Source organism: Orcinus orca, chromosome 6 (assembly GCF_937001465.1).
Source record: "Orcinus orca chromosome 6, mOrcOrc1.1, whole genome shotgun sequence".
In the NCBI taxonomy this organism is placed as follows: domain Eukaryota; kingdom Metazoa; phylum Chordata; class Mammalia; order Artiodactyla; family Delphinidae; genus Orcinus; species Orcinus orca.
This window is the reverse complement of record NC_064564.1, coordinates 29,779,943-29,800,470: the sequence shown is the minus strand read 5'-3', so window position 1 is coordinate 29,800,470 and position 20,528 is coordinate 29,779,943. Positions and strand designations below refer to the sequence as shown.

Genomic DNA, 20,528 nt, shown 5'->3' with positions numbered 1-20,528 from the left:
TCATGAGTACACAAACTTATAAACCATGAATTTCCCTAAAGTTATTATACCATTTAGAAGATGTTTGCTTGGACGTTTACTTCAAACCAAACCATTGAGGTTTATATGTCCAAATAATTTCCTTCTCTCTTGCTGTCTCCATTTCAGTTTCGTGAGTTTCTGGGAAGGCCTGGTTTCCCCAAAGGAACGATTTCTGGTAGAAGTCTGAAGGTCTGACCCAAGAAAAACAAATCCAGTACAGCCAATGAATTGAGGACAAGAAGGTTTCCAATCAGGTAGGAACATTTAATCTCATACATTACGATCACCTTAAGTAAGGTGTGCTGATAGCTGGATATGATTTAACTGCTTGGAAAAAGATGCATATATATTATATAACCTACCCCACAAGGAAGGTGTTCTCAATTCCCTTAGAGGTTGTGGTGTTTATCAGAGAGTGCCTTGGGGGAAAATGAATACAATAACAGTATGATGCTTTTTTTTTTTAATTTTTAGCTCATTGTTGCCAAGTACACTTGGTGATCTTGGTGCCTGTGGTTGAATCCCAGGAGGTTAGACATGTGGAACAGCACATTAACCCTCTTTAGTATTTTCTCCCAAGACAAATCATTTTTATAGGTTGTCTCCATGGTCTTCTAGTTGCTTATCAAAATTAAGCATCAAGTCTTCTAAGTGAGCAATAGCCCCAGTCAGTGTGAGGAAATCAGCTTGGTTCTTATTGGGGCACAGCTTCTTGGTCTTGGCACAAAGTGAGTTCACATAGGGAGTTAGAAGGAGGAGAATGGGGCATGCGAAAGGGGAGTTCTGTGTTCTCATATAGCTATGCATGTTGAAACTCCACTAACAGCTTTATTTTCATTAGCAATTTGTGACAAAAACTTAGGGTAAAGGGAATAATGAAGCTGTCCCATTATATGGCAGGACAAAAGATAGTAGTGACATCAAAATCAGGGCCTATCCATCTCGTTTGCAGTTATATACTGAGTGTTTAGCATAGCATTTGACCCCTCATCAGTATTCAATAAGAAGATGCGTGTTGAATGACTTAGGGATGAATTCATGAACGAAAAAATTTAATATGGTAGAAAATGTGTTTTATCCTTGTATTTTCGTGTGTTGACTTTTGTATTTCAAGACCCAGCACTGTAACTGACCCACGGAATATAAGCAATAAAATTGGTTGAAAGAATGAATGAGTCCCCACTATTCTAAGAATAATTTTAAGACCAACACAGACCCCACATCTGCCAGAGGTATCCAGAGGTGAAAGCCTGGATCTCAGCTAGTGGTAGAGCTGACAGAATTTATCTAGTTTTCATAATTTACAGCCCATCCCATTACATTTAGGCATAGTACCTACATGAGCCATACAATTAAATGTTGACTGAAAAACAATGCATAACCTAGAAATTGAGAATTATGTTTTATGTGGAGGATATAGTGAGGACTGAAGTCAGGAGACAGCCTCTCAGATAGCTCTGAGGGACTGTTCTGAAGAGGTAAGGGAGGGCACAGGGTATTTAGAGGTTCTTGCAAAAAAAAAAAAAAAAAACCAGGTAGTTGGAACATCAAAAGATTACTGTTAATTAAAGAAACTAGACATCTTAAGTTAATAAATGTAGCACTTTTCTATATATGGTGAGATGCAAGAATCTGGTCTCCTGGAAATCAGTCCCTTGATGTTCACTTTAATTATCTAGGGCCAGTATCCTGTTTTCTCCATCCTGAATCCCCTCAGGGTGCGGCTTTGGGTGTGGCTTCAGTGGCTGATGGCTTGATGGCTATAACATCCTGTGTTACTGATAAGGCTGGCTACCTTCTTTCTCCACATAAATGACTTGAATATGGATAGTAAATCTGTGGATTTGCAAAACGTAATTCTTGGAGCATTTTTATAAGGACAAAGTTAAGGCAATTTCAGAATCACTAGCAGCTAAAATTGCTATTTACACTTTTCCACTGGTAGGTAGTCATCTGCTGTTGCTGTCTTCAGTAATCTGCTGTTGCTGTATTCCCAAGGGATAACAAAAACCATTGAATTCAAGAAAGAAATGTAAAATCTAGCACAATGCAGCTTCCACAAAACCAAACACACAAACACACACCCAACTCTCGCAGATATGAAGTAGTAATCTAAAATAGAATCCTGGAACTAATTGCAAAACAAGAGCAAATGTACTCCTATTGGATCATTTTATTCTTTTATTAATGTTTGATACATATATGTATTTATTATTAAAATTCAAAGTTGCTATATGGGCCGCGCGCGAAGACATGGGGGAGAAGCTGGAGCTGAGGCTGGAGTCGCTCTTGGGGACCGAGCCCGCCGTCTGCCCGTGGCCGCTGCCGGTCTACGTAAGTGCCGCCCGTCCCCTCCTCCCGGAACCCCGCTCCTCTTCCCCAACGGCGCGCGCTGAGCCCACTGAGAAACGGAGCGACTCGAGTCGCCAGACCCTCTTTGGAGCCCCCCTTCCCGCCCCGCCGTGGTTCTCCGCGGCAGTTTCCAGCCCCCGCGCGCGGGGTGGGCAGAGGGGAGCCGGCGCCGGCCGGGGGGCACAGACTCGGCCGCGGGGACCCCGCACTTCTGCGGGGCGCCCGAGCCGGTCTGCGGTTGGCTCTGCAGGGCTGGGGACCCCGGTCCCCCCGGGCCTGGAATGTCGGCGGGCTTGCCCTTCTGTACTTTAGGATCTGACATGTAGGTTTCTTTTTCCTGGTAGTTTATTCTTAGCGCTGTCAACGTGCTTAGTTTTGTTTGTTTGTTTGTTTTTTTCAGGTCACCCTTTCCTCCCTCTCTCCAGTTTTTTTGTGTTTCTGTTTTGTTTTGTTTTAGTTAGGCATTTTGTCCCTCTGATCTTGAGTGGGTGGGCTGGCAGGACACTTGGAGAGGAGGCGTTCTGTCCCCTGATCTTGAGTGGCCTTTGGAAAATGACAGGCCAGACGGAAATGTACACAGGCGTCGGGTGATTCCAGAAATGCAGGGTGTCGGGCTAGGTGGGCGCCCGGCCTCTCGTCCCCCGTGGCGGCGTGGTGCGCGTGTTCCTTGTGTCAGGGTTTACGCTTGGGCCCCGCAGCCCACCTTCCGGAGGGAAAGCGCAGCGGGCGCCTTGGGCCGGCGCCTTTGGGGCGCCCTTTCGTGCGCTCGGCTTGCGGGGGACCGGCCTCCAGGCGACCCGGCGGGGAGGCCCGCGCGACCCGGCCCTCGCGCGGGCTCCGTGTGTGTCAGTTTGTGGAAAGTGTGTCGCGGCCGGGGTCGGGGTCGGGACTCTGGGACCACCTGGGAGCCGATGTAGAGGGATGTGATTTCCATTTTCAAGGCGCATTCATCCTATGCAGGGAGACAGCCTAACATAAAATTTGCCTAACAAAAAATATATTAACAGGTGGAAAGACTATCTCCCAGTTGAACAGCGGATGCCTGGGACTCATTTCATTGCTTTCAAAGTTCCTTTAAAAAAGGTGAGCAAAAGTTAATACCGTATTCTTCCAGAAATCTGAATTCACCATATAGAGCCCTGGCTCTCAAGCCCGTCCTACTCCATTTTCCCTTTTTATAGCAAATACTTTTTAATACCTCTTTTACTATCCAGAAATGGGATTCATAGACAAATACAACCAACTTTTGTACTTAATTAAAAAACAAAAAAACAATGCAATGCCCTAACTATAAATAAAGAATAAAGTAATTTATAAGAAAGTAATATGTATCTCAGTATGTAAATGTTTGGGGATGACTATACTAGAAATAAAGAAATAGTCAGTTACTTGTACCATGAATGCAATAAACTATGGACTTTGATTGGTAATGATGTGTCAGTGTTGGTTCATGAATTCTAACAAATGAAGCACACTGGTATGGCATGTTGATAATGGGGAAGGCTGTGTGGGATGAAGGAGAGAGGGTATAAGTGGGAACTGTGTACATTTTGCTCAGTTTTGCTGTGAATCTCAAAACTGCTCTAAAACGAGTCTACTAATTTAAAAAAAAGTATGTGTTGCTGACACTTGAATAACCAAAGAGATCAATGGAACAGGGTACATGTATAAGCCAAATACATGAAAGAATATTTAGCAGTGAAAGCCATCCTTCCTATATGTAGATATTCAAGAAGTATTTATTTCTGTGTCTATTTTCAGGCACTCTGCTTGGAGCTGGCAATACAGTGGTAGGCAAAATGGATGTGGTCCCTGCCTTCTGGGAGTTCAGAGTCAGGTTAGGAGACCAACATGAAATAAACAAACACAGAAATAACTATATAGAAGTGAGTTTATTTTCTTCCGTCTAATCTCTCTGGAAGAAAGGATTGTAATATCGCTTGTAAACTCCAGAGGAGGAAACTTTACTTTGAATCTCATATGTTAGCATCACAGGGTTTGAATAAATGGATAATGTAGTACAGGATTTTAAACATATGTTCTTCCTTATTTTATTCTTTCTGACAGAGTTTTGAAAAGAATCTTGCTCCAGAAGAACGTTTCTCCCCCTTGGATCTCTTAACAAAATCCAAGGACAGAATGAAGAACTTGGGCTGATTATTGACTTAACAAATACTCGCCGCTATTACAAGCCAGAGGTAAATGGAAGCCGTAATTGAAAATGACCTTCTTTCTGATACTGTAATAATTCATAGTAGTTCAGTAGTTATCATCTTATGCTAAGGTGAATCCTTCTCTCGTGGGTTCAAAAAGGGAAGCTAGTGGTTTCCTTAAATACACGTTTGTAATTGCTGTTTCAAAATGAGATTAAAGATATGAATTGAACTATAGTATTTGGCAGTAGGCTCTAGATATGCTTAAGAAATTCTATAAGCTTCCATGTTCTATATTTTGAAAATGAAGTAAACTTTTAGTAGTTACAGTAGTATCCTAAAAAGAAAGAAAGGTATGTCCATTATGTCTTTAGCACTTATTTTAAGCAGTTGCCTGAGCGTGTTTAAGCATCACTGTAAAAGACAATTGTTCTCTAAGTTTTATGCTTCCTTTTCCACATGCCTTCTGATATAGTACAGAAACCCATAGATTCTCTTGGCCCACGTAGGACATTCCAGTGCAAAAGAATTATCCTTCTTCTGACCTGTTCCATGGCCTTGGGAGACAGTAACACCTAATGTCTTTTAGTATTTATAGAGCAGTTTGCCATTTAGAAAGTTCTTTCATATCCATTGACTTAGTTAATCTTCACAGCAATCCTTTGCTCTTGAAGTGGAAGTAGTACTGCTATCTCCTACTGAGTGCTTACCCTGCACTAAGCTCAGAGGATAGACAACTACGATTACTAATTTTACAGACGATGAAACTGACTCTCGGAAAAGGAAGAATTGAAATTTCAGCTCTGTTATTCCTTTCTTTTATTGTGGTAAAATATAGAGAAATCATATTTATTTTAACCATTTATAAATATGCAGTTCAGTGGCATTAAGTACAGTTACAGTGTTGTGTAACCATCACCGCTGTCTATAACCAAAACTTTGTCATCATCCTCGACAAAAACTCTGTAACCATCAAACAGTAACAACCCCATTTTCCCTCCCACCAACCCTTGGTAACCTCTATTCTACTTTCTGTCTCTGTGAATTGGCCTATTCTAGGTACCTCGTGTAAGTGGAATCTGCAGTATTTGTCCTTCTGTGTCTGGCTTATTGCACTAGACATCATGTTTTCAAGGTTTATCCATGTGATAGCACGTAACGAAATGCCGTTTCTTTTTTGGCTTAGAAAATCGCATTGTGTGTATATAGACCATAGTTTGTTATTCAACGGTTGATTGACACTTGGTTGTTTTCCGCCTTGTAGGTATTGTGAATCATGCTGCTATGATCATTGGTGTACAGATATTTGTGCAAATCCCTGCTTTCAGTTCTGTTAGATGTGCAGCGTAGGTAGTAGCAGAGTTGTTGGATCATACGGTAGCTCTACACTTAACCTTTGAGAAAGTGCCAAACTGTTTTCTACAGTGTCGTCTTGTTTTTAAACAATTATCACAAATTTTAAGCATATACAAAAGTATAAAAATACTGTGAGTGTTCCTTGTATACCCATGAACTCATCCAGCTTTCTTATTTACCAACTGATGGCTGTCATGTTTTATCTGTACCCCCACCTGTTTCACCCCATTCCATATTATCTTGAAGCAGCTCCGAGACAGCATGTAATTACACCTGTACGTTTTTGGTACGTGCATTTACAATATAGGACTTTTATTCCTTAATATCATTTTTTAATATTAAATACCCAGGGAGTGCTCAAATTTGCAGTTGTCTCCTAAACGTCATAATAAATTGTTTATAAGAATTTTGAATTAGATCCCAATAAGGTCCACACTTTGCCGTGGATTGTTAGGTCTCTGAAGTCTTGTTTAATCTATAGGTTCTCCCTCCATGTCTCTCTCACTTTTTTTTTCCTCCTTGAATTTTGTTTTTAAAGAAACCAGGTAATTTGTCCCATCTAGATGTCGATGATTACATTCCATGTGTTGGTAACATAGTCTTCAGTCCTTTTATTTCCTGTAAATTGGTAGTTGATCCGAATGAAGCTTGCATGTTTTGTTTTGGCGAGACAGTTTCATAGGTGATGATGTGTTCTTCCATGGAGACATATATAATTGTGTCTTTCTGTGGTATTAGCAGTCACTGATGATTCATAGCTACATCCATTAATTCAGTTGAGGCTTCAAAGAATGGTGAATTCTGTTGTTCTTTTTTTCACTTATTAGCTGGGTATATTTGTACGAGGAGAAGATTCCCCTCATCAACTGTTTGGTTGCCCAGTTGTAGAGGCATGATTCTCTTCTTTTATTTAACAGTTTTCAGAATAATGAGTTGATTCACAAATATCCTCCAGTGGTGAGCAGTTTTGTAAAATTTTATTTATTCCTATCACCGTGGACTCCGTTACAGTTATTATTCTAACTGAGGCCCTGTCTTTGGCCAGTTGGAGCTTCTCGGTGACTCCTGAGTCCTTTTGACATGACATCAGTTGTTTCTAGACTTTTTCAGTGGTCAGAGCTAGGAAATATGTATGTTTGTTTTTAATATTTTTTAAATATGTCATAGGTTCCTGCTGCTGCTTTCCATTTAAATTCAGAACTAGAGAATTTTCACTTACCCTTTTCTGTCTTCTATTGATAGTCTACTTTCTCCCACCTCAAGAATACCAGTTCTCAACAATGCCTGAAATTGCCTCTATTTCCTAATTCGAATCCAAGTTCTTCTGACTCTGTTCTACTACTCTCCTTAAATCACAGCCGCTTTATGGCCCTTGAAATGTAAGATAGAACATAAGTGTAGGTAGAACTGTTTATATCATTTTGAGTTACATGTGCATTCATTCACATAGATTTGCTTTTCCTTTTGCATGCCTGGTGACTGTCCGTTCTGCAGTTTTAATGAAAAATCAAGTGATAATTACTGGTTAAAGCAGCTTTGGAAAAAATGGCTCTCATCAGAATGACTGACATACAAAGTTTAATGTACTCTCCTGGTTTATAGTCTGCCTTCTCTAATTAATTTTTTATTCTTTCCCTACAAAGGAAATAATACATATTTTCATGGTTTTGCCTTATAGGACTTACCAGAAACTATTCCTTATTTAAAAAGTTGTACAATTGGGCATCAGGTGTCAGATGACGACGCTAGTTTTAAATTCCAGTGTGCTGTTAATGGGTTTCTGAAAGAACATAAAGATAACGGTGAGTTGCTTTTGTTTTTGTTTTTGTTTTTCCTTTACCTGAACTTTGGTATGCATTTTGAGTGGGCTTGGGGGTTTTTAACATTTTTAATAGTTCTGACATTAGTGTCAAGTTGTGTTTGGTAACATTAAGGTGGAAATGTCAGATGGTGCTAATAGAGTACGGTGTTTTTCCTGTTTATGGTCACAAACAATTTAGTTTAGTTTGGAAAGTGATTTTTGTGAGAAATATGAACTGAGCTAGCTTACTTATCTCTTTTTTAAAAAGTTGAATGGAAAATACATAAAAACATAAAAATGTTCTTTTGTCCTATTTATTGGTTGAGAGGTGGAAGAAAAGGTTAAGACTCTCGGGTTCTTAGCGTACATAAAAGAGAAAACAAAAAGCAAAGGTTCCGAGTGAGACAGATCCCTAGAAGCAAAACAAAACAGAGTGGACCAGAAGAGCGGCTTCCTCATCATATATGTGTTGAAGATATTTTTGCCGCTTTTACACTTCGGTGCAAGTGAGGAAGAACACTACCACCTCTTATTCTTATCTTCAGACAGGAAGAACTTAAAAGGCTGGTGTTTTCTTGTTTCCGCTTTAAGATCTACTCTGTTGATAGTAGGTCTTAATAGCGTGTGAATTTTAAGGATCCACTTGCCTATTTCTAGCATCTAACTATCAGAAGGAACGTGGTGTTTGCCATGTTTCAAGACTGAGGAATCTTTTGTCTTTGGAACACCACTGACGCCCATGTGAAAGTGCTCATTTTGTCCTCTTTCTAAATTTAGCCTGAGGAGTGTGCACTTTATTAAATAAACGTAACAGACAGTAAATATTCCGTGCATATATAAAATGATGCACGTATATACATAAAACAGGGAGTAGGGGAGAAGGAATAGAGATGGAGGTGGGAAGATAGGGGATAGGAGGCGAGAGAGAGAGGGAGAGACGGGCATTTCAAGATAAATTTTCATTCTATAACCGGGTTGCTTAATGCAGGTACTAGCTCTTAAATATCTTAAGCCCTCTTCACAGATCTTCCGTGTACTTTAGCTTTAAAACTTGAGAGGCTTGGCCTGTCCCGTGATAACCAGGGTGTCTAGAAAGGAGGCAAATTATCTGATTTGTTTAAACTGTAGTCACAGAAATGTTCCCTCTTAAGATGTTAGGGCGCAGCTGCCGGCCTACTCACTTCCTCCAGGCTCCTTTGTGTGTGTTCTGTCTGTTCCGCGTGGGCTAGAAGATCCTTACAAGTGCATGAGAACACGTTTGTAAACCTTGATTGTTCACATGTTATACCAAGTGTAGTCCATTGCATATGCTGACTCCTCTGTGGGTCTTCTGCATGCAGTGGGCTAACTTCACCATGCTGTCTGCCATTGCAGTCTCAGGACCTTAGTTATGATCCATTGGTGACTCTCCTCTGCTGTAAGGCCCTCCCACAGGTACCAGGCTCACTGATAATGAGGAGGAGACTATACTATGCACTCCCTAGAATTGGTAGAGACTCAGAAAATAAATTGTTTCAGTAAACACCGAGAGCCTTATAGGTTTGTTGTTAGGGCACGGGGATACAGAGGTGAGTAGAAGTCTTTGTTCAGTAGCAACTTACAGTTATCTAGGAAGAGAAACATGTAGTGAGTATAAGTGGGTTAATTATGATAAAAGAATCAAGTGCAGCAGGAGCATAGAGGAGAAATTGAGGAAGGCCTGACTGAGGAGACAGCGTTTGAGCTGGGCTTGGGGGAAGAGGATTTTGCCGGAATGAGGAAAGGACAGCCCAGGTATTGGGGACAGGTACAGAAGGCACAGGGCTTGAACTTGTGCTCTGGAGGGGCAGCCTCTGGTGTGACTAGAGGGTAGTGTGAAAGGGCAAAGAAGTCATACATTGATTTTCAGCAAATATTTGTATAACACCTTCTAAATTGAAGGCACTGTTCTAGGAAGTAGGAAGAGAACAAAGTTCTTGCCCTTACGTACTTTCCATTGTAGTGGGGGAGAGAGATGAATAAATAAGTCAATATATGGAGTGTCAAGCGGTGGTAAATGCTTTGGAGAATAACAAAAGAAGATGAAGAGGTGAGGGAATGTGGTAGGTGATCAGGGAAGTCCCCTCTATTAAGATGTCGATTGAGCAGAGCCTTGAAGTGAGAAACAAGCCACTGGCTATCTGGGAGAGTGGAGATGGGGTGGGAGGGTGTGTTCTGGGAGAGCGGAGATGGGATGGGAGGGTGTGTTCTGAAGCAGAAGGAATAGTAGGTGCAAAGTCCCTGAGGCACGAGTGTGCTTGGCATGTTTGAGGAATAGTAAGGAAGGCAGTGTGGCTGGACAGGGGAAAGTGAGTGAGGGCAGGGCAGTAGAGAATGAGATCAGGGGAGGCTGGCAGGGCAAAGGAGGGAGGTGGATGATGTAGGTCCTTGGAAGTCATAGTTTGAACTTCTAATTCAGTTGGAGAGACAGACTGATACTTGTTTATAAAGAGTTCTCAATGCTATGCTAACAACCTGGGCTGTATTCTGTGCTAAGTGAAGATGTTCAAGCAACAGAGCAATCCAGCCAAGTTTATATTTTAGAAAGATAACAGCGTCACTATCCAAGACACGTTGTAGACTATGTATATAGTATGTGTATAGTGTGCTGCTCTTCTATAAACTACAGGATACCTGTTACGTACAAATACTTACATACAAGATACAAGTGTGAATGTAAGCACTTGGGAAATATCTGGAAGAACCACACAAGGAACTGGGAGAGTCGGACAACTTTCCATGTCCCGTATGATTGGAATTCTGAAGGGTACACACACGAACTAATGGACGTGTGCTCCCAGCCTCCGGCTAAGGAGGGAAATTGCAGGCATCAGAATGCTCTTTACCAATCAAGCGCGTTAATGCGCCTGCGTGCTGAGAGTCATGTCGAGACGCCCCGCGGTGGCGCATGCGCGGTAGAAGGAGGTCCGCGAGCTGCGTGGGCTTGTGCCTAGGCGCCTGTGGTTCGTGGCCTTGTGCTGGCACCGGGGACGCCGGGTTGGCGACTTTGGCAGTCCTGGCGTTGGGTGGGCGGTATCTTGGGGGTGACATGAGCCAGTTCGTCGGCCTCCCGGAAAGGTAATACGCCTTGGCCCCTGGGCGTTGCCGGTGGAGCTCAGAGCCCCTGGGCCTGGGCTTCGTCTCTTGTGCTGTCGCCTGTCACAGTGGCCCCCGCGCGCTGGCCCGTCCGCGCTGTGCTAGGGGGTACTGGTCGTCTCGCGGCTCAGTTCACAGTAGCTGAAAGGGACAGTGTGTGATGCTCTGGTTTCTCCCCATCGTTTTAAAAGGGAGGCTCTGGCCATTGTTCCTCGGGTAAAATGCAGGGGGACTGCTTTTTAAGATGGGACTGTCAGTGTTGGGGACCCTCCTTAATTACCAGGATGGAATCCCCTTCAGTTCCTCAAGCTGTGTTGTTTAGGCACAGAAAATGTGAGTAATAGTCACTGGAACTAAGTTTGAGTGAAAAAACGCACCGGTACCGCCGAATTTTCCATCGCAACGGTTGATCTGTGTTGTCTCTTGGAATTATAAAGGGCGTACAGTTGCTTCCTAACCGGTGTCCTTTGAGAGCTCTACCTCTGTACGTTCAAAGGATTAATTTTGAGGCTTTGCTCATACGTGTAGTAAACCCTTTAATTCCCTAAGACCTTCCTTTCCTCCATCTCATACCCCATTAAGCCCGCTTCAGTTTATCTCCTGAATTTCTTCTGAATCTGTCAACTCTTCCTCAACATCCTAATACTGAACTTGCCTGTCTGTTGCAATGAGGTCCTAACCAGTGTCCATATATCTTGTTTCCTTCCAATCCATTCTTCACACAAGAAACCTTAAAAGCAAGTTGGGACATTGCTCATAAACATGGCTCAGAAACATTGTTTTGAGAATAGAAAACAAACTGTTGGCCTTTAACACTCTGCGTGGTCTAGAATCCTGTCTGCTTCTCTGCTACGTGGACTCCAGCTTGGTGCCTCTCCAACTTTACTATGGGTATGCCTCTCTTGTGGATCTTGTTAAATGCAGGCTGTAATTCAGTAGTTCTGGGTGGGGCCTGGATTCTGTGCTTCTAACGAGCTCCTAGGTGACGGTGACCCTGAGAGCAAGGGTCCAGCTCCTGCCTTTCTCCCTTCTTTCTGGAAGAGCAGGACGTCTGCCCCCCCACCCTGGGAGGAGAAAACATCCGCAACGTGACTACTAGTAACCAGCTTCCCTCACAGGCAAGGGACCTTTACCACAGCTCCCTACCATTTTGTCTGAGGCGCAGCAAGCCAAAACACTGACACGCTGAGGTTTGCAGCAAAGAGGAGGTTTATTCACAAGGCAGCCAAGCGAGGAAGTGACGTGACAATAGGTCTCAAATCCGCCTCCCCAAAGGCAAGGGGCTTGGGGTATCTATGGGATAAAGAATAAAGAAGCAGGGCAGTATGAGGCATAGGGAGCATGAGGAAAGGTGATTGGAAAAAGGTGTGCTCATCATTGTTCTGAGTTGGCGTAACTAGGCTACGGGGCTCAGCACATTCTCGGGCTGTAGTTTTCGGCCCTCTGATGGCAGGAGGTCAAAAGGCACTGGCCCAGGTGGAAGATCGGTGGTCCTCTCCAGTCTTAACCAGCTCAGCCTAACTAGACACAGCTGATTCCAAGTTCCTGGACAATACCCGGGGCAAACATCTTATTGCTTATGCTACATGCTATTTGGAGGATGTGCAAGTGTTCAAGCTACCTTGAGGAGTGAAGACAGGATTTGACTAATCCTTACACGTGGTTTCACCTCCAGATGAGCAGAAGAGGCCTGTAGGCTGAATCTGGCTCCTGGCACCTGGAATTGGAGGCAGATGGTTTAAAAACAGGCTCTCCCACCCTCTGTGTTATCTTAGGTAGATAGACTATTGAACCTTTCTGTGCCTGTTTCTCCACCAGCAGCATGGGGACACTCAGAGTCCCTCTCTTGGGGGCTGTTATGGGGGTTCAGTGAGATATAGATGCATGCACAGGCACACGGGAGACACCCAGTGTGTGTTAGCTTCCTGCTTACTTTTATTAGGAGACCAGTATTGTTAGAAGATTTCTGGTTTGGACAACAAATTAGATAGGTGGTCATTACTATAGTTTATGCGACAGCAATTCACATTACCATTTGCAAAAAAGCAGTTGGTTGTCCAGTGGGGATTATAAACATCCATTTACCATGAGCTACTGAACAGATACTTTACACAGTAACTACTTCAAGTACTATTTAAGATCAATTCTCTATGTTGTCTTAAGCAGTTGTTAACCCCCAATTTCGTGAATAGTACCAAGTAAGTCACTTGAACATCAGCTAGAGCAATCTATTTCACTTAGCAAGCCTAAAGCTATAGTTCAACAGTTTTATTTACTGTTCTATGACAAAAATTACTCTCAACAGCTATGCCCTGGATAAGTAATCAGCTAAAGCTAGTTTGACTGACCAAATCTGATTTACTGAGTTAATAAGCCAGTTGATTTAGAAAGGTCTAATGTATATTTCTCATCCATTCAGCATTAAACTGTTTCCCATGCCTAAAATGTCTTTTTTCCCATTCGTACCTATCCAAATTCCTACTTCTGTGCTGTAGGGCTTGGCTGAACTACAACTGCCTTTAGTGACACTTTTCTCACCTGCACAATTGGAGATAATTTTAGTCTCCTCAAGACTCCCACGGGGTTACCTCTGTTGTGACACTTGACGATTTGGTGGCATATTATTTTATTTTATTTTATTTTATTTTAAATAGCCTTCCATTACTCCGTGCACATCAAACAGTAAATGCTTTCTCCTAGTAAAGGTGCATAACAATTTTCTGAACTCTTCTGCTCTGGGCAAGATTCATAAATACACCAGGCAAACATAGTGAAAGAGGAGACAGTACTTGTGTTATATTCAGTTGGGTCTTGATACCTAAGTGTGACTCTTAACCAAGGATTATGCAGTAATTAAGGACACAGGTTAAAGTTGTTTAGAGTGTGTCCTAAAGTCTCACTGGCAGAATTTAAATCTCTACTCTGGAAATTGTAGACCTGAGACAGATTACTTCCCTAAACTTCATTTCCTACATCTGAGGAAGATAATAGTATCTACCTTGCAGTAGACTGAATAGTACCATTGCCCCCAAATGTCCACCTTCTAATCCCCAGAACCTGTGAATGTCACCTTAAATGGCAGAAGGGACTTTGCCAATGGGATGAAAGTAAGGGTTTTGAGATGGGGAGATTCTTCTGGCCTACCTGGATGGACCCAGATGTAACCACTGGTGTTCTCGTAAGAGAGAGGCAGAGGGAGTTTTTACTCCAAAGAGAATGTGATGATGAAGTTGGGGTTGGATTGATGTGGCCAGAAGTCAAGGAATGCTGTCAAGGAAACAGATTCTCCCTTAGAGCCTCTAGAAGGTGGATGGACGGCCTTGTCAACTCCTGGTTCCAGCCCAGGGAAACTGGTTTTGGACCTCTGTCTTCCAGAACCATAAGAGAATGAGTGTGTTTTGTTTTACGCAAGCTCATTGGTAGTAATTTGTTACAGCAGCCATAGGGAACTAATGCGTACCTCATAGGAACTATTTCTCCAATTAAAATGTGTGACTGGAAACACACTTGGTGGCATGTCTGACACCCGGTAGGTATGCTACTGTGGGTAGTTCTTGGAAACTAAAGCCTTGGTTTTTGAGGAATCATCAAAACCAGTACAATGGTTGCCATGTTCCTCCTTGTTCATCCTGGTGACAAACCTGTAGAGAGAGCTCCATCCTTTCCCACAGGACACCCACCCCTAGTACTTACAGGGAAGAGGTTATGTCTCACTTCAGGCACCTTCCTCTTTTCCTTTCTACTTTTTTTTTTTCATTAATCTTCATCCAACTGGCCTTTCTAAGTTAAAAAAAAAAACAAGACAAAACCATTTCTCAATGGATTCAGATACTACCCCAAGTTAATAATCCAACCATGTTCTTGTTCTTCCGGGTCTCATCACCAGAAATTTCTGAGCTGAAATCCTCTCTAGTTTCTAGGATCAGTCACTTTCTAATTTCTCCCTTCTCAAGTTCAGAGTCTTGTCAGTTTAGTCCCTTCCCTAACCACAACATCTATTAAGGTGACACAGCAAAGTGATGAAAGTCTCGACGGTCTGGTTTTCATCCTGGGTTTCTGCCCGCTACTTACTATGTGGCATTAGACAAGCTATTCAACCCCTCTGGGCCTCAGTTTCCCCCAAAAAAGGTGAATATTATGAACATTACCTACCTATAGGTTTGCCATTATGAGGATTAAGTGAGTTAATATTTGCTAAGCACTTAGAAGATTACTTGTTATAGTCTAAGCACTACAGTTGTGCTTGTTAATAATAATAAATGCAATTCCAAGCGTATAACTTACTCAACTTTCTGTCATAACTTTGAAGTGTTGGTCTATCTGTTGGCCAGCGTTGCAGGTAAATGAGTCGAGGCATGGGCTGAGGCATTGCTACCAGTGAGTGGTGTGTTCCCAGAACTAGGAACAGCCATGTGAAATAGGTAGCGGTTCTACGTGGAGACAGGGCAGACTGGAAAATAACAGCGCTGGGAAGGAGGTGTGGTGTCCATAGGTTTGGTGTCAGAGCTGCTGCCTGCTGAAGCACCGATGCCGGCTTAAGCCGTAAATGGGGGGGGGCTGGGGAAAACAGGGGCAGAATAGAAAGGGAAAACAGGGGAAGAACGGAGAAAGATAGCCTAGGGAGGAGGTGTGGTGTCCATAGCTTCGGGGTCAGAGGTGCTGCCTGCTGCAGCACCGATGATACCCGAAGCCGTAAATGGGGTGCTGGGGAAAAGGGGGGCAGAATGGAAAGGGACAACAGGCGCAGAACGGAAAACGATAGCCTGGGAAGGAGGTGTGGTGTCCATAGCTTCGGGGTCAGAGGTGCTGCCTGCTGCAGCACCGATGACCCCCGAAGCCGTAAATGGGGTGCTGGGGAAATGGGGGGCAGAATGGAAAGGGACAACAGGGGCAGAACGGAAAACGATAGCCTGGGAAGGAGGTGTGGTGTCCATAGCTTCGGGGTCAGAGGTGCTGCCTGCTGCAGCACCGATGACACCCGAAGCCGTAAATGGGGTGCTGGGGAAAAGGGGGGCAGAATGGAAAGGGACAACAGGGGCAGAACGGAAAACGATAGCCTGGGAAGGAGGTGTGGTGTCCATAGCTTCGGGGTCAGAGGTGCTGCCTGCTGCAGCACCGATGACACCCGAAGCCGTAAATGGGGTGCTGGGGAAAAGGGGAGCAGAATGGAAAGGGACAACAGGGGCAGAACGGAAAACGATAGCCTGGGAAGGAGGTGTGGTGTCCATAGCTTCGGGGTCAGAGGTGCTGCCTGCTGCAGCACCGATGACACCCGAAGCCATAAATGGGGTGCTGGGGAAAAGGGGGGCAGAATGGAAAGGGACAACAGGGGCAGAACGGAAAACGATAGCCTGGGAAGGAGGTGTGGTGTCCATAGCTTCGGGGTCAGAGGTGCTGCCTGCTGCAGCACCGATGACACCCGAAGCCGTAAATGGGGTGCTGGGGAAAAGGGGAGCAGAATGGAAAGGGACAACAGGGGCAGAACGGAAAACGATAGCCTGGGAAGGAGGTGTGGTGTCCATAGCTTCGGGGTCAGAGGTGCTGCCTGCTGCAGCACCGATGACGCCCGAAGCCATAAATGGGGTGCTGGGGAAAAGAGGGGCAGAATGGAAAGGGAGAACAGGGGCAGAACGGAAAACGATAGCCTGGGAAGGAGGTGTGGTGTCCATAGCTTTGGGGTGAGATGGGCTGCCTGCCTGATCTGAGAAAAGCGAGTGAAAGTGGGAGAGCTTCTCCCTAGCTGCTAACTCTTCTCAAGGTCTAGCACGCTCTGAACACTGGCCGGCTCAGCCTGGGTGTTGACATTGCATTGTACGTGTCACAGAGCAAGGGCGGGTCAGGGGGTGGTATGGGGGCCCCACACAAGCCCAGGCCCTGGAGAAACCCGGCCCGAGGGCAAAGAGCCCGACCCCTTCTGGGCTTTCTAGCGGCTGGGACTTGTCGCTGTGGGTGGCAGGTGTTTGGCACCGGATGGGTCACCATGCGGAGACTGTTGGGGACTGTGGAAGTCTTCTCCTCCAGAGCTCACCCTGCCTGGGCACCGGCTCTGCAGACCCCTCAGCCCTGGCTATGTATCGGCCAGCCCTTCCCCGCAACGGGGCCCAGAGGCCAGAGCATGCCCAGAGCTGAGTGGAGGAGGCACCCAGAGTTTGCCAGGCTGTGGCCCGCCACCTCCGTGGACCTCCCCAGCTTGTCCGCGAGCCCTGGAGACAGGAGCGCCTTCTCCAGGGCTGCTGAGCTACCAGCATCACCATGAGCCAGGCGGTGAAGGTTTCTGAGCAGGGGATGCAGAGCCCTGACGCGACTGGATGCTGCACCCCACGATGTCCCTTCCTGGCAGGTAGGTTCTTTCTTCATTTGTTTTTCGAAATTTGGTAAAAGAACACTTAAACCTTCGACTGTTCTTCAGGGTATACAGATGGTAGTGGCTTAGCCGGGATTCGAAGCAAGCCTGTGTGATTCCAGAGCTCGTGCTCTGGACTCTGGTGCCTCCTTATCATATATGCTTCATGTGTTACTTTTAGCCCTAAGTGCCATACCTGTAATGAACACATACACTGCCCTGTAGGAGGTGTTCTTTTGTTCAACGCGTGAATTGGTCATCCACCACACTGGGTTCTAATCTCAGAAGCTAGGTCAGGGACCACCAGTTGTCAGCATAGCACCATCCCACATTTCTAATTGAGGCTTGCAGCCTAGATTTGTCCCTTTGGTCTAGTTTGAAGGATCCAGGTATGTAAAGCTTATATTCTAGATAAATCAGGGGCTCTCCTGAAAGGAATTCATCAATGAATTATTCTGTATGGATTAGAAGCCAGTTTCTCTGGCCTTCCTGGAGTATATCCAGTAAGGCATCTCATTCATGTCTAGAAAGCAAATATATCATTTATTGCAACTTCAGCATGGAGCGATGTATTGGTTTAAAATAAAGTACGATCAACACGATTTGGTCATTGTGAGTATGCCGGCTGGGTCCACTCTTTACTACACATATGTAACTCTAGAGCTTCTTACGCCCCATAGAGGAGACATACTCTTGTGTGTCTAGGACAAGGGAAACGTGTGTTGTTATTCAGGAGCTGGAAGCTACAGCATGACAGGAAAGAACTGAAAAATCCTGGTCTTGGTCTACACATCACTTTACCTTGTTCGAATCTTGTTTCTTTGGCTTGCTTCATTGGAGTGTTTTCTCTCTCCTGGGACTGACATTGTGTGTTATATATCAGGCATGTAACATGTAGAAGTTTCAGAACCAGTGAAACTTTGTATATTTTTGTTTAAAATCTATTTAAAATCACACTGGGCATAATTCATATATTCCAAAAGTAGTTTGACCCTCTGCTCATGAGATTCTTTTTATGGTATGTCAAAGCAAATTTGGACTTCCATCCCCAATAAACTTTGAGGTTGGAGGACACAAAAGCTTTTGCTCAGACCTAAATTCTGTCTGAAGAAAAAGGGTAACTATTATAAGCCCTTTCTAACCTCTCCAGGAGCAGAAATGATTTACAGCTATGGCATTGAACCATAATTTCTTGATCTCATTTGAGAAGAGCTCAGTGAGAAACCGTGTCTTGATTTTTGTTTGTTGGTTCCCTGTTTTCTTGTCTTGCTTACCAACAATCCACTGTAATCCATGAGTGAGTATGGCAGCAGGCTGAGTGTTCCCTGGAGCTCATTAAGTGAACGTTTTTTCCTAAAATGACTTTTGTCTCCTTGTTTTCAGCCCCTCTTCTTTCCTCTGTCCTTTACTATAACCAGGGCTCAGCAAAAGCTGCCTGGCTTTGTGCAGACCCTACTTAGGGTAGTCTTTTCTTCATTATTTTATTCATGGCCCCTCCATTTCATTGTTTGCCTTCTCGAAATGTGTTGAAATCTTTCTGTGATTGATGACTTCCACAATGTCTTGGCTTTTATTGGTTGATTAATTTTGGTATTTCTGCAGTTTTATTTAAACATGGTTTCAGGAGGACCAGAAAGTAAATATATTTCCTAGTCTGCCATCTTGAGCTGAAAATCCCCGTGGATTTTAGCATCCAATGTTCCCATGGGCAAAAAACCCAACCTTGGCATTAATAGATGTACACTCAAGATTTCAGCTTTTCTTGAGCAATCACTAAGGATTTAATATGCGGTCACTTGTAATGGGAAAATAATAACTATCTCATGGCGTTGATTTGAGGATTAACTTAGATAATGGACAAGAAAATGCTTTGTAAGGTTTTAAAATCTATAAAAAATGTTTTTTGTTATTATTTGATTTGTTGCTATTTCACCTTTAGCTGACAGTTGTTTGTGACCTTGCTTATGTGAGAAAATGCCTTCTGGTTTATTGTTTTGAAAGCCAGATGATATTTTTCAATAGCTCAGTGGAAATGGCATCATTTGTGAAGTTGAAGGGTGAAGGCATAAATGTTTCTTGACATTTGAATCAACTATTGGTCTTCTGGGGCTTGTCCTTATTCTCCTGCAGTCTCTAATCAACATGGCATCCAGAGAGATCCTGTTAAAACATAAGTCAGATCATGTCACTCAAGTCTCTTCAATGGCTTCTTCACAGGAAAAGCAAAGTCCTCAAAGTGCCTCCACAGCCCTAGAAATCTGGGCCTCTGTTTCCTCTCTGACTGTTTCCTTCTCCTCTCCACTTTGCTCCCTCTGTTTTCCACACACTGACATCCTTTCTGCTCCTTGGATACTCCAAGCCCACTCTTGCCTCATTGCCTTTCCATCTGACTGTTCCCTCTGCTTGTACTATTCACTTCCCAGATATGCACCTTGCTCCCTCTCACAACCTTAGGTTCCCTCGTAAATTTTATCTTCCCCAGAAAGCCCTCAGTGATCACTTAGTTTCCGATCGCAGCCTCCTCCTACCAGCTAACAATCTCCATCCCCCTTCCCTGCTTGCTGTTTTTCTCCAGCACTTACCTGATATACTAGTTATTCTACCCATTTGTTCAATTTTTATTTACGTATTTACACTTACGATTTTATATTTGCTTCTTTACTTTTGTCTCTCCCCTCAGCTCGAGAGAGGCTATATTCATCTGTGTTAATCACTGCTGTGTTTCCTGAACATGCCTAGAAAACATCCTGAAGAAGGGTGCCTGAAATTTGGTAAGGGATCCATCAATTTTCTTGGCTGAATGAAGAAATATGTTCATAAATTACTGAACAAATCTCTGGGGTTTCTGAATTAAGGACTAATGGGAAGAGGAAGGCAAATGGTTGGGACAGGGTACTGCAAGAAGTAGTATTTGGAGTACTCTGATAGCTATCCTAATAGATAACATTTTGTTCATTTAAATAGTTTGAACGAGAGAGCCGGGAACTAGGGACACACAGCATCGAGGTTTTATAATGCATTCCGTAGAGTTCTTTTCAAGTGTGTTCAAATATCATTGAAAATATATGCATGCATATAAACCTCTGTTACTTGATTTAGTGCTTTACAAGAGCCCCTCAAGGAAGGGGTAGTAGCAACTCTCAGTATCCTTCCTTTACGATGAGCTTACTTTATTCAAAATTACATCATAATTTATTTGTAACTGTGAAACTAGACTTAGTTATTTAGTAGACCCCCCCCAGAAACCTATGACGTTAATAACACCAACAAAAATGTGTTCAGTTTCCAGTGACACACACACTACAGACTCAATTATGTGTCATCCATTTTAATGAAGGGAAGAAGTGATTTAACAGACACAGAGCAAACAGAATATGAAGTTTTGTCC

The 20,528-nt window shown here is 43.7% G+C and overlaps 1 protein-coding gene across 2 annotated transcripts in view; it reads left to right on the top strand.

Annotated features, from left to right (window-relative positions):
• The window catches only part of LOC125964844 (uncharacterized), a 165,336-nt gene extending 146,660 nt beyond the window's left edge, over positions 1-18,676 (top strand). For both annotated transcript variants that reach the window (XM_049711521.1, XM_049711520.1), the window contains exon 2: positions 12,274-18,676. In XM_049711521.1, the coding sequence (XP_049567478.1) occupies positions 15,475-16,479 (1,005 nt within the window). In that variant the 5' untranslated portion in view covers positions 12,274-15,474 and the 3' untranslated portion in view covers positions 16,480-18,676. The remainder of the gene's footprint in view (positions 1-12,273) is intronic.
• Positions 18,677-20,528: the final 1,852 nt, after the last annotated feature.